Source organism: Cynoglossus semilaevis, chromosome 10, assembly GCF_000523025.1.
Source record: "Cynoglossus semilaevis isolate Cse_v1.0 chromosome 10, Cse_v1.0, whole genome shotgun sequence".
NCBI lineage: Eukaryota > Metazoa > Chordata > Actinopteri > Pleuronectiformes > Cynoglossidae > Cynoglossus > Cynoglossus semilaevis.
The window spans coordinates 10,344,935-10,359,625 of NC_024316.1; the positions used below are offsets into that span (position 1 = coordinate 10,344,935).

The 14,691-nt window shown below is 41.4% G+C and overlaps 1 protein-coding gene across 1 annotated transcript in view; it reads left to right on the plus strand.

Annotated features, from left to right (window-relative positions):
• chl1a (cell adhesion molecule L1-like a) overlaps positions 1–11,359 on the plus strand; it is a 50,936-nt gene extending 39,577 nt beyond the window's left edge. The window contains exons 24-29 of the mRNA XM_017035971.2: positions 1,580–1,618; positions 2,450–2,563; positions 3,857–4,018; positions 4,277–4,456; positions 6,910–6,982; positions 10,613–11,359. Of these exons, the coding sequence (XP_016891460.1) occupies positions 1,580–1,618; positions 2,450–2,563; positions 3,857–4,018; positions 4,277–4,456; positions 6,910–6,982; positions 10,613–10,826 (782 nt within the window). The 3' untranslated portion in view covers positions 10,827–11,359. The remainder of the gene's footprint in view (positions 1–1,579; positions 1,619–2,449; positions 2,564–3,856; positions 4,019–4,276; positions 4,457–6,909; positions 6,983–10,612) is intronic.
• The last annotated feature ends 3,332 nt before the right edge of the window (positions 11,360–14,691 follow it).

The window sequence follows — 14,691 nt, forward strand, 5'->3', positions numbered from 1 at the left end:
AGGTAATGTTTGTCCACAGTGAATGCTGAATGTCTGAATATTTTAATAAAAGTTACTCATTCCTCGCTGCCTTTTATGTTCCCTTTGAGAGCCCCTGCATCTTGTAGGCGGATATCTGGCCAGAGAGCCATTAGATGCATTGTTTGTAAATATGAAGCTGGGCCTCAGTGGGGAGATAAAATGGTTCTGTTTCAGAGTGCTGTCCTCGGGGAATGTTAGTCACAATGCAGCAGAGTAGATTTATGGATGCCAATAGCACAGAGCTGGGGCATCATGAATTCAGAGACATTAATGTGGAAGGGCTGGACTGACAGCAGGAAAAAAGGAAAAATTAATAATAGGCCATGTGAGTAAGTAAGCCCCTGCGTGCTGCCTGGATTTCACCTTTTTACGGAAGGAGCCTTTTATGCTTTGGCAATTTAGTTACCATTAACAGGTGTCAGGTTTTCAGATGGTTAGGAGAAAATTAGGTTAGCATTTTTTTGTGTATAAATGTGTCCTTGTTCGGATGTGGTGTAATGCAAAATGGGGTTAGAGAAAGGATGTTGTGAAAGATCAGTGAGAAAGAGGGCGAGGACAACAGATGGAGGAGAGCTAACAGCCAGGGACAGAAAGAATGTCTCCATCAGGTCTAATGAAATGAAAAAGCAGCAGAGATGCATTGGATTACCAAATAAAAAGCACAGAGTAGCATATCTCTCAAAACCTATGCAAAAATACCCAGCTCCAATTATTTGCACTCTGGCAGCGCATTTGAATATACGACTTGTTATCCTCCAAAAATCTGGCGATGACTCGAACTCCATGTTTGAAAAACTTTACACCACAAATACACTGAAATAAGCAAAGGGGAATAGATTTGACATTATAATCAGCCCAGGATTCAGTGTTTTGATAGAAACTAACTTCACACGTTTTCGATGAAAGTTAAATTTGTTGATCTAGCATTGCTACAGATACTTCATAAAGCATTTATTGACCATACAGACAAATCTTTTGGTGAATCAGATACTGACAATAAGAATAAAGTAAAAAAAAAAAACCCTTCAGTTCTAACCTTACGTTGCAAAAGTACCAGGTTATAAATTAGCATTGCTAATTCCAATAATAAGTCTGCGATGCTAACTTATAACCCACTCGGTGTCATTTGTTACATCTCTATACTGTATATCCTAATAATGCTTGCTTTTAAAAATTATTATAGGAGAGTATAAAATACGAATGGTATTTTAAGACGTGTTCCAAACAAAAAAGTAATACAAGAAGAGTAGCAGAGGCTCAGAAGCTTTTTTTAATTATATTAATGACCTTAAGTCTAGATGACATTTTCATACATATATTTCATGAGTTCAATATGTTTTGTTACACTTTAGTAGTGTAAAAAAAATACATTTATAGACATTTATACAAGCTTGTTCGTGACAAGGCTGTGCCCACACATTTGAATTTGTATTCTATTTGTGTGTGTGTGTGTGTGTGTGTGTGTGTGTGTGTAGTCCTTCTCTAAAACCTTAAAGCTGGCTCTCCACATATTTGTAATCTTCTGCTGTTATTTCATTTTCTTTATATCCCTCTGAAGATTTGTCCCTGACTCCAGCTGTGGCCCCTGTTCAGAGCAGTATGTATCATCGCCTGCAGCTGCTGCAACTTGCCAAAATAGACGTAGTGTGGTGGTAGAGATGGAGAGTTGTAGTTGTGTTGGTGTTGCTAGTAGCTGCCCTATAACCTTAGCAGAAGTCTGTCCATCACATTGAAATCAGGTTTCAGAAAATTCTCATCAATGACAGGTTAGGACATACATTTCTTCCACTAAAAAATGCTGCTGCCTCTGCTACTGCTGTGGCTGCCGCTGCTGCCTCCCTGCTGTCCTCACGATATTGAGTATTACACTTGACTGCATTGTAGATGGAAATCTAACATCTGAGACTTCTCTTTGATTCCAGGCTACAACTGCTCTCTCTGCTCTCCCGGCTCTTTGCCAGGAAATTCCACTCATCTTTCTTTAGGTATACAGCTCTCTCTCGCACTCGTGCACAGCCTGTAACATCCCTGTGATCCCGTTCTTAAACTACCTAAACTTTTCAACTAACAATGAAAAAACATGGAGTCTTCTCCGTCAGTTCTGATGTCTGCTGACGGGGGTGTGGGGTTGGGGGGAGAGAAGCAGGAGGAGAATCCTGCTTTTCAGAGGAAGTAAAGAAGCCATGTCACTCCAAACCATTTACTCTACATCTACTTGTTATGAGATGAAATCTATCTGCGCTCAATTAAGTCTTTTGAATTGTCATCTTGAAACGGCGTTGCATGTTGCACTGTTCTCCAGCTACACGCGGCTCCTCTGTGCCTCAGCTAATCCTCTTTTCTTGTCTCCTTTCTTCTCTCCTCTCTGGCTGTCGGTGTTCTCTATTCTCCTTGATTTCCCTCCTACTCCTCCTTCTCTCCTTATCAGTTCCAGTCCTGTTGAATGTAAGCACTTATGTGAGTGACACCTTTGCTAATATCAGCTGGACGACCACAGATCCACAGCAGGACTCTCAGCTCTATGTGGCACACGTAAATAACCGTAAGCTACTTTCCCTTTCTCCGCTCGATTGGAAATTTCAGAGTTGAGTACATTGCTACTGGAGAAATTCCTAGTCTTGATGTTTGCATGGTTACACAATATGCTTAAAATAGGGTCTATTGAGAACCAACTTGAACAGAACAGTTTGTACACTTCCTTAAAGGGCATGAAAACACAAACTAAACAGTTTAAAAAAACAACAACAGTGGAATCTTAATGAGTTAGCAAAAATATATGAATACTTAATTTTACTTCCTTAAAGGGCATGAAAACACAAAATAATAATACTTAATTTCCAACAACAGTGGAATCTTAATGAGTTAGCAAAAATATATGAATACTTAATTTTGAGTTTGCTCCAAGATGAACTAATTTAGTAAATGATTCCTACAGGACAGTGTCAAATTTGCCTATTAAAATTACTTTTTCATCATTTGGGAATAATAAATAGCATAAATTACAGTTTTGCAAGTGAGATTTATGCCGTGTTCATGTGCTCATCAGTCAGCCGTCATTGTGGTCTGATTGTCCGTTTCACGATGCACAAGTTACTGTATTTCGAGCAAGACACAGCTCTGGACTGCAGTCAGGCCAGTCCAGTGTAAACAGGTCAAGTCTACCAAACCAGCTGCCAAATTGTCAAGAACAATTAGCATTTTGGACAAAAAAAAAAAAATCAAAATGATTCCCAGACAAACAGCTGTTTTAGACAGTTTCAGACAGGTGCACACACTTCTGGAACACTCCTGCCATCAATCTGCAAATTTCTGTGCAGAACCTTTTACCATGGCAACTGGTTAACCATGGTTGCGCCCCCTCTCTTCTCTCTAGTGACTCACTCAAATTGGTCTTTTTCATCTTTGGAATAGAGTCCAACACACACAAGCTAATAGTTGGAGTGCTCCGACCACAGATGCTCTCTCAGTCCATCTCCGACGACCTTAAAAAGTTGATGGCATTTATAAAACGAAATAATGTTTGGTTTGTCCTTGGTATGGTTACGCCCTAAAAGGAAACGGTTCTCGCTAATCCAATCTAATCCAAACTTTACTTCTCTGTCTCAAGTCTTTTTGGAGAGCATTAATGATTACAACTGTGTTGTGTTTACCAAATGCATTAGTGTTGTTGTGTAGTAAATAGAGGTTGTGGTCTTTTCTGTATTTTAAGGAAGTGTACCAATTTACTTGGGAATGAGCTGTGGACCATGGTCTAACTATCATCACTCAGTAGCATGAATCAATGAATTAATATACAACCTTGCTGCTTGTGCACCTCTTGTGCTTGGCTGTGTAGGTGATGGTAACTGGCGGATTTCAGAGGCTGTAAACACTTCTCAAAGTTTCCACATAATTGATGGGCTCATACCCGGGACGATGTACACTGTGCGCCTCACGGCCAAGAGTCCGCTTGATAACACTAGCATTTACGAGGACGTTATCCAGACTCGATTTAAAGGTGAGAGCAGAGAGGTGTCACAGTCGATGCAGTTTAGTGTCTGTCTCTAACATCCCTGAACTTTCCGTGTCAATGACAAATTGATATTGAGAAAGGTGAACGTGAGTTTATTTCCCCGCAGTCTTTTGAATCCCTGTCCACTTGTAGTTTACTTGTAGAGTGTCAAAGCTGAAGGTAATGTGAGGGACATGTGATGGGAATACACAGGCGTCCTGATTTGAACTTTGACCCCTGTGCCTCTGACGTTTCTGTCCTCAGGCGTGGAAGGTCAACAGAGGGACCCCTCGATCCATGGATGGGTTATCGGGACCATGTGTGCTGTGGCTATTCTCACCCTGGTCGCACTCATGGCCTGCTTTGTGCGGAGAAACCGAGGTGGGAAATATTCAGGTACGGCACCGTCAGGACAGAGACAAGAACAGGGTCACATGGGAACAGGTCAGTTGGTCTTTCATGGGGGGTGGACCACCTTTGACGCTTTACTTTGGAAGGAGGAACAAAATATATCCCAGGATATAATATGTTTTTAATATATCTACTTTATTGTCACTATCTTTGAAATTAAATCACATTAAAAAAATTCTCCAAAAAACTTTAAAATAACTTTTTGTATCGAAATTAAATCACATTAAAAAAATTCTCAAAAAAACAGTAAAATTTAAAATAACTTTTTGTATTTTTTTTCAAACACATGGATTGTCTGTAATAAAAATCCTCTGTAAATAAGAATAGTATTAAACAAAAAGTAAAATAAAATATATAGCACTTCAGTCAATTTAGAAACCACACAATGTTGGTTGCCTCCACACAACACTGCAGGAGAAATTATGCCGTTTCAAAGACAGGGGGCGCTGATTATATGTTATTGCCCTTGAGCTGCACCTCAAATTGAACCATGTTTACTGGACCTCCATGTTTTGGTTATACCTGTTAGGTTCCATTAGCAAATTGGTTAAGGAACCATAGAACATGAAACATTGATGCATGTCATGGGTCCATGACAGCTCATCACCTGATTGGATGAACCCAGCCCTTTGTTGACACTGGATGACAATATTTTTTAATTCAGTAGGGGTTTTTAAAAAATCAATTTAATAACATACAAGAGACAATCTGAGTGAATCACAACAATGATCATTTCTTTCTGACTTCCTGAGTAAAGCGCCACTGGCCCCAGCCCTGATACTGACTCGGTGTGAAAATGCATGTGCACTCCATCAAGCCTGTGTCTTTGGAATGTAATGAACACCCTATTGTCTCTCACCTGTGCAGACTTTCTCTGCAGAAAAGACTCAAATTCACTGATACTCACAAAGAATTTTATTCCTCGGCTTTTTTTCCCCACTAACCTAAATTTACCATGTTCTTCCCACATCCACATTCTTTTGCCTGCAGAAGCTTTTGACATGAAGCTCTGAATATTTCATCATCCCTCCTTGGATCTCGTCTCCACACACACGCAGCTCAGTTCATAGAAATCTTTGACTCTTGCTCTTTCCTAAGAGCAACCAGTGTTTTTAAAGCATATTTACACACAGCTGATATGTTGAGGCAGACACAATCCGCCCTGCTCAAATGATACACTTACACCGTCCAGCTGGTTGTATCTTTTTACAACGTGACACTGGTGACAGTCACGACTGGAGCCATTATGTCAGCAGAACTCCCATCTGCCTGTGCTCCTCTCCTGAGTGTAATACCACTGACACCCCTGGAGGGACTTTCTTTACATCTATTACCAACATTCTTGAGAGTGACGTCATTGTATTTCACAGGTCGAACCACAAAGTCACTGTGACCCCATTTTAGAGAATATATCAGCGAGGCCTGGACGGGAGTTGATTATATATGGGATCAAACTTGACTGAACTCAGCAGCAGTCCCAGTGGTCACAGGAAGCATGTGACACACAGATTCACATTCTATCTATTTTAGGGCCGTAAGAATAAACACATTTAATGTGTTGATTAATTAGTGAAATTAACTAGATAAAAATGTGATGTGTTGATGTTCATAAATCACGTCGAGACACACACAGTATACACAAGGCAAAAGAAAAATACCATCTCAACACTCTGCATGTGTTTATGGAGGATTCATATTCAGGTGAGACATCCGACTTACGTCAGACCAGCTTCAGCGAGCGTAGAGCAATAATCAAGTCTACGGCTGACAGGTTGACTGACACTGTTGTCAAACAGATTACGAGAGAGACTGTAGACTGATTAATGCTGTTGAGGAAAGGAGCTTAAATAAAGTTTCACCACGAGTTTTGAAAGCAGCTCTTGATGTGTTCTACAATCCACTGTGAAGATGAACAGTCATGACTAAAACACCAGCAACTCTATCAGAGTAAAAAATATTATAAATTGATCAGTTGAGTTGGTCACAAATAAAAAAAAAAAAACACATTTACATGTTGATATTTGTCTTTCTGTTCCAGCAAGACAAGAATAAACATGGCACTGTCTTATTCAGAAATGATGATTCGTCTAGATTAATCACGATTAATTGTTAATAATTGCAATACAATTTATCACAATTAACTGTGATTAATTGTTTGACAGCCCTAGTTGATTAATAAAAATGTATACAATGTGACTAGTGTGAGGCACCAAATGGATTCAACCAATGAAAACACAGCACGACTCAAAATGAACATCAGTGTTAATTATTGAATTATTTTATCTTTACTTCATCGCAGGATATCTAACACAGGTCATCTTTACAGTAAGCCTAGCTGAAGTTGAAGCATTACAGATCGTTTGACATCCCAGCACCAGCTGTACTCAGCTGTACTCAGCTGTACTCAGCTGTACTACACCTACGGATAAAAGTACTGCCTGCTTTCTACACTCCTGCTAAAATGTCTGCCTTGCCGCCCCCTGCAGTGAAAGAGAAGGAGGACCTGCACCCTGACATGGAGTCACAGGGAATGAATGATGACACCTTCTGTGAATACAGGTGAGCTCTATTTCTACTTCTGCCGCGGAGAAAAGCCGCGGTGCCAATGTGTGCTGGGTGAAATTACATTTTTTTTATCTCCTAGAAATAGATTGCGGTGTGGCAATATTAATTTAACACCCAAATGTGGAACATTTCTGTCTCAGGCCCTCGTTTTTCATGTGTCACCAGTAATGTCTTTCTCTCCCCTTTTCAAAAAGCAAAGCCTGCGTTCACGAGCAGGATCACACGGAGAGCCAGTGTTCCCAGCGGTTAATGGGATAGGTAATCACACCCAGTAGTTAGGAGCAGTAGATGAAGCTCAACGTTCTCTGTCTTTGTATTGGAATCCGTGGTCTGTGTGTGTTACCTGTTTGATTCCTATTATGTGCATGAGTGCACGGGGGGGGTAAGTAAGTGTTGCTCTAGTTGTGTTAGACTGCTTGTTCCTTACCATTGGTTTGTGTTTGATGGAGTGTTGTTTCTTCAGGTGAACTAAAACGTCTGCGATTCTGGGGATTCAACCCACAGCTGTGATGGTGTAAAGTGTTCAATGTTTTCCTAGATTGTAAACCTAGTACACTGAAGGTGCTTTTTATCATTCAATATTTACAACAAAAAAGATGTATTTATATGACAACAAGGCTGTGACTTAGATGCTAGTTGTTTTTGTTTTAAAATTAGGAATGTCCAAAAATGTCATGATAAGCGTACCGATGTAATATTTGTTCAGTTCACCTTACTTGACTGACTGGAATACAACATACATACATGTACCCTATTTTAGGGACTGGAGTTGCTCTAAAGTATAAGTTGCACCTGCCAAAAAATGCATAACAAAGATGAAAAAACCATATAAGTCGCACTAGCCAGCTAGAGTGCCCCCAGTGGCTGTCAGTGTTAAAATAATGAACATGTAAATTTTCAGTGCTACAGGAGTAGCAGATACTGGTACACAAGCCTAGAGTGCCCTCTAGCGGCTGTCAGTGTGAAAATAACAAACATGTGAATTTATATATTTTAATATATAAGTTGCAAACCCAGTGCGACTTATAGTCCAGAAAATACGTTTTTTTTTTTTATGTAATGGAAATCTTTGTTAAATATGTTGAACATTTGACAGACAATAACCAAAGCAATGATCATACCAGACTGATTGGTCTGGACACAGTCTGTATAAATACCTGGTAACAACAGCTGTAGCGCTTCCGTCTGCTAACACCGTAACCAGGCACCCGTTTATCTTCAACAGCTCTCGTCGCAGACGTACAAATTGATTTAATGCTGCTGTAAAAGAACACACACTCACCGTCTGTAACATCTCTAACGCAGACGCCCGGTGTAAATGAACAGACTCACGAAGAGACGAAGGCAGGAAATTTATAGTGGCAGTTAATTGCTATTCAATGCAATGTTTAGCTGCTCCAGGTACAGATGAGTGAAATTGATGGAATACATGCGGATAGCGTGTGACACAGGTGTGTATGTTTGGGTGCGCTGCCTGGATCGTCTCTTCTGTCTGCTCTGATTGTCGATATATTATTCAGAACAGGTTTAGTCCCAATTGGAGCTAATTGCGCTGCTCCGTTTCTCGTCGGTGTTATAATTCTATTAATAATGAAAAATGATTTGTGTGTCTACGGCGCCATTGATAGATTACACAGCTTAAAAATGTAATAAGTTGGTTTTGTACTTCACCCAGAGCCGTACATGAACGAACGACTGGATGGAAGGATGAGGCTGTGTCTGACTGTGGACACTACAGTGTCACGGCTGCCCTCTGTGGAAGGGTTTGTTTTATTCTGGAGCTCCTCAGGCAGGAGTCATATTAGTATGAGTTGGTGAGAGAGGGCTTCAGCTGCGCTAATGTTTATACACCCCCCCACCCCACCCCTCACCCCCCGCAACTGGCCAAAGTCCACACCCCCGGTCTCCCAGAGGAGCCTTGGCTTTACTATGATGTCTCCCCGGTGCTAACGTTGTTGATTTCTGTTTGGTGCCCTTTGAGTGGCCGAAGGTAATGGATCACCCACTGGTTTGCCTCATGTCTGTGGAGCTGACAGTTTGTAATTACGGTTCAGATGATTTCTCTTCAGAGACAGATCTCCGCTGCTTTGTCCCTCTGTCCACTGCAGGACAGGCAGGTGTCACACGGTTCGGCCATCAGTGTGATGCAGACATTTTCTCAACCAGCTTCTTATTGTTTACTCTTTTATTAAACCTAAAGCTCTCCCCCCTCCCTGTCCCCGAGCTTAAACTTAAATAAAACCAACTCTAGCTCCAAAGCGTTACGTGACCAACTCCACCTTGTTCCTAAAGTGTCTCTCGCTGCCTCCAAACTGAGTCAGCATGGGTCAGTGGCAAGACAAATTTAATTACCTTCTGTCCCTTCTGTGATGTGCCTCCATTTCTCACTCCACCTGATTGCGAGACTGGGTGAAAGCCGTTTTTTTTACGACAACACCTGAGACTGAGCTGGATCCCGACCAGGGACTGAAATGAGCTGCAGCTCAGACGCTCTCAGTCCCAATTTTATCACTGTATTCAAAGTCACTGTGGGCGGGCTGCCGTGGCGGTGGCTTTCAGCTGCTCTTAGATAACAGCCACTTATCTTCAGCACTCTAGAGTCGTCAGAGAAAAAGGGTTTGATAAGAGCTGAAATGCGGACCTTATGTGGCTTGCATGGTAAAATGGCACAGGTTAGATGAGATTGGTTTGTTTAAAAAAAAGTCCCTGTGAAGGAGACCCTGATTTGTAACCTCAGCTTTCAACACGTTTTCTGCACCAAAATCTGCTGGAAATGTCAAGCTTGTGGTTGACACAGGTGTCAACAACGGCGGTCCTCCGACTGCACCGGCGGACGCACTGGCCACCTGAAAATCTGTGAGGTGAATTCTAAACTGACATAATGTGTTTGCCACCACGGATGGTTGGGGGAATTAGAAAAAGAGGACAGGGAGGAAAAATATCCTCAGTGTTTTGAGGTGACCCCGTGTCTTGTAGTGAGACACCTGCAAGTTGGCCAGCTGCCCAGACGTAAATTGGCATCTAATCTCCTCAGCCTCCATGTGGGCCCTTCGGGAACACCGGGAATGACAGGCTGTTTGTCTGGGATTGCATATGCCCCACCTCTACTCCCCTTTTTTAGCGTCTCCTTTTCTCAATCTAAGCCTTCAATCCCCACCTCTTCTTCTCTGCCTGCACACACACACACACACACACACACGTTCACACACCCATCTCTTTCACTCTGCACTCTGGCAATTTCCATCCATGGCTCTAAAGAGATTTGAAATTGCCTTTGGTCTTGAAGCCTTGGCAATTAGCAATTACTAAAGTGATTGTAGTGAGCCAGGCCCGCCTCTCCCCTGTGCTCCCTTTCCTGCAAGTTCCCCCATAAGAACTTGCTTTTGCACCGAGAGCCCGTGTGTCTGTCTGTGCAGCCAAGCATTCGCTGCACAAGTGATGTTTCAGTTAGTCTGTGTTGCCTGTGTTTCTTTGCAAATTTTCGTGTTTGCGTGTGCTTGGTTTTATAGCCGTCTGGAGCCACGTGTGTGGCCTCAAACAGCTGCTTTATGTTGTGTACGGCGTGTCTGTGTATCCTCTGCACCACTGACCCCGGTTATTGTTTTCTGTTGTTGTTGATGGCAGTGACAGCGAGGAGAAACCACTGAAGGGCGGCAGCTTGTGTTCCATGAACGGCAATGACACGGCCGGGGACAGCGTCAGCAGAGACAGCCTGGTGGACTACGCCGACGGTGGACGGGAGTTCGACGAGGACGGTTCGTTTATTGGGGAATATTCTGGACACAGGCATGCAGGGTCCGTCAGCGAGCCCAGTGGGTTCACACCGGTCAATGCCTAAAGAGAGGCTGCAGTCTGCTACCAATCCTCTGGAGACACATTTCAGCTCAGCTTCCTTGACAATGGATGTATTGTAAAGAGACAATTTGGAGACAATGACTCAAAAGTGCAGAGAAAAGTTTTGTCCAGAAGCCTGGACAGTTAAAGTCATTTTAAACACGGCTGAACCATTTGAAACTGTACATACTGTAAGAGTTTGGACTGTATAATTTGAATGTTTTATGATTTATTAATAAATGAAGTTTTGTACTTAGACATTTCCAGTGAAATCAATGGTTTTGCAACACCTAAAAAAATCATTTTCTACGTTGAAAATTATAATAATTTAAATGAACGTGTAAAACCACAAAGGTTTGATTTTCTCACAGTTGCTTGTTGCTGTTGACATTTCCCTTCTTGTTGTCATTGCTTCAGCTCCTTGATTTATGTCTTCAGTTATTTATTTTTATTATTGGACTGAAGGCTAATATAAAACCACGAGGATTCAGCATGGCTGTGTCCAGTGAAAGTCCTGCTTCTGAGGTCAAGGAAAAGTGCTCGACCAGGGAAGACTCACGGTAAAAAAATTACTACAATTATTTTTTGGTATAAAAATTATTCTAATCATAAAATTAAAACAAAAACAGGTCACAGTTGAGAAATAATTACTATTTTGTTTTTGAGTTTTGTCAACACCAAATTTTTTTCTTCCTAATTAGAATGTCAACCTAAAAAGGTTGGATTAACAAATTGTCAATTTGTGTAAAAAACAAATAATAAGTGGAGGAAAAATGTTTGTTTAGCCTTTAACTTCTTCAAAACAATCGTAGGACAACTAGTTTAAGGTATGCACAAAGTAGCAGCTGAAATTAGAGGAATAAAAGAAAATACTGAGGGAATAACATGAAAACATGTCGCACTAATGGCTCCATTTTCTCCAAAAACAACACATCTGCAATTTTTGAAACTATTTTGCTCATTATCTCTGCAGTGCATGGTGTGAATCCCTGCATGCATAATACATGTTGCTAAAATATTCATCAAGGATATGACTCAAAATAAAGTCAGGATTTGACCTGTTCCACAGATTCTACCACGTGCAGAGGTTCTGGCGATGGCTACACGAGTGTGAGGCAGACATTTAAATGTTCAGAATAGTTAAAGCCTTTAGAATGTATTCATTATGAACTTTAAGAATAATAATAATAATAGAAGGCAGAACACACAATGTGTTTTTAAAGTTTTTAATAAGGCTTTCAAACTATGAAAATTAGTTATCAAATTATATAGACCTAATATATGGTTTAATCACGATTTATCTTGATCTTTAATTAACCATGATTAATGAGTGCCCTCTAGTGGATATCAGTGTGAAATATAATTTAATTTAATATATAAGTCGCACATGCCAAGGGATGAAAAAATTGCAACTGATAGTCCAGAAAATACGGTAATTACCATTAATCAACACTCACTAACCTCCCCCAAAAATATTTTTCGATTTTTTGTTTAAAGCAACTAACCTGCTACTGAAATGAAATAAAATCCAATTGATTTGAATTTTATTGTTGGACATCAGAGTTGATCAAATAAAAAGTTGCAGAACAAAATAACTCTGCTTTTTATTCTTCCCTTTGTTGTTGCAGCATCACATCTGTCACTCGCACAGCTTCCTGTCTGTGGCCTGGTGATTACACAGAACTATTTTGGGAGGAATCAAAACAGACTTAAAATAGTGAAGTTGAAGAGCAGCCCTGTGCACTCACTGCCTCATGGCAAAATAAAGGTCATTTAAAGAGATAATCCCTGTATTGTCAGGGATTATCCCTCCGTCCTTTTAGAAATTGCTTTCTCTGTGAAACCTTCAAGCCCCCTAAACAATAACAGAAGATTACCCTGGTTTTAGTCCTCCCATGTTTTACAAGCAGCCCTGTCTGTTGGTGAGGACGTGCAGGAGACCCTATCATTAGTGACAGATGCCCGTCTGGAAAGACATCCAGGTCTGTGAGCCTTCCATTTTAACTATACGGCTGGAGCTGCGTGGTGTTGATTGCGGCTCAGTGTTGTGCTCACATTATCGCCGGCAGACGCTGGACAATCACGCACACGCTCAAACATCCCAGCTTAAAGCACATCACTCCCGTTCAGCCAAGTTGATGGGGGCTGAAATTTAGACTAAGTGGCCTGGAAATTACCTGGTGGGAGGAAATCAATAACGAGCTCACGCTTGCTGCAGCTGCAGCTCAGCGTCTGTGGGCTCGGTATTCTATCAACTTCAAACTAACCAAGGACACCGCAAGAACAGCGGAACATATGAAAAAAAAGAGAGTAGCACATAGGAAAATGTGCCGTTTGCAGATGTTAGAAATAATGAGTTGGCTCGGCTGCTGAAAGAGGGAAGCACGGTGGCCATGAAGATCTCATTAATAATGAATAGCAGCGGGGTCAGTGTGAAGGGAGCTCTGAGAGGTGTTTGCTCTCAAAAGATGCTCTTAAGGAACACTTTTTTTCCCTTCGGTGGCTTTTGAAGGAGTGGAGTAAAAGTACCTGCAGCAGCAGCAGCAGCAGCAGCAGCGTCAGTGTCAGGATTTAAAGCAACATCACAACTCTTTTAAGAGACAGCACAGTTCCTTTGGTCTGTGGGGAGGAGGACGCCTTAATACTTTCAAGAACAATCTGTTGGTCCTTTACCATGAAACAGCTGAAGTGTGGAGGAGGGAAGAGAAAGTTGCTTTTGAGGAAAACAGTTCCAGAAGGACGACTCGTGCCTGTTCAGAATGAACTTGGTTTCAGAGTGAGTTTGGGAATAACGCACAGGTGCTTGGGAATGAGGAGTGGGCATGAACAAAAAGTTGTTTGAAAAGTTTGAAAAAAAACAAACAAACAAAAACATTGCATTAATTCCCGTGGTATTTAGGGTCACGGAATCAGGGTCACTTCCCATATACGCGGGGTCCTCAGTTTACGATGTCCTCGACCTGCGGTGTTTCGTGGTAACATCTCCATCGCCCATGAATTTATGAAGAACGTCTTGTTCCATTATTTTATTGTACAGCTTTAAAACTGCAGTTGTATTTGCAGTTATATTGGTCGGTTGTACTCCACAATATTGGATTGTGCTACTTTTGCTTTCTTTCTTTTGTGTCGTTCTCTGCTCTCCATCATGGCTCCCAGGGTTACGTCAGACTCTTCTCTTATGATGTCACCTCGAAAATCTGGTTACGTCGCAATGTATGAACGAAGTGCCGATGAAAGTGGAGGACCCTGTGTATGTCTCTAGAAAAGAACCAACTGTTGAAAATGAATAAATCACTACGTCCATTTTTAAAACTGCATTAGCGCAGCAGTGTAGCATGAAGCAGATGAACCACAGAGGATGACATTGAAAGATAATGGTCAGAGTATTAGAGAGTTTACGGTTGTTGTTGTTGTTGTTGTTGTTGTTGGAAGGTTGTACATCTGCTGTATACTGAACCAAGTCGTGTCTGGACATTGGGTTATTACAGTAATGACAGACAAAAGACAGGTAAATATATTAAGTAACAGCCGTCTCAGTTACTTTCCATCGGAGGATTATGTTTGTGACACAAACCTCTTTCTCTACCCCGTCCCTTTCATTCCTTTGTCATCTCTACATGAGGCTGTACATTTCTGCTGCCATAATTTAATTTGTCTCACTAGAATGCAAATGGAATGAGGCGGTTGTGCATACAGAGGGCTATTATTTCCCCGCTAAACTGCTTTAGATGCAAGCCCAGACTCTCAAAAGCCAGCCAGCAATTGAGTGGATGCTGCGTGCATGTACATATGTCTGGTTTTTGACTATGTGTGTGTGTGTGTGTGTGAGCTGTAAGAGGCGAGACAGAAGCGGCCGCCACGCTCAGCCA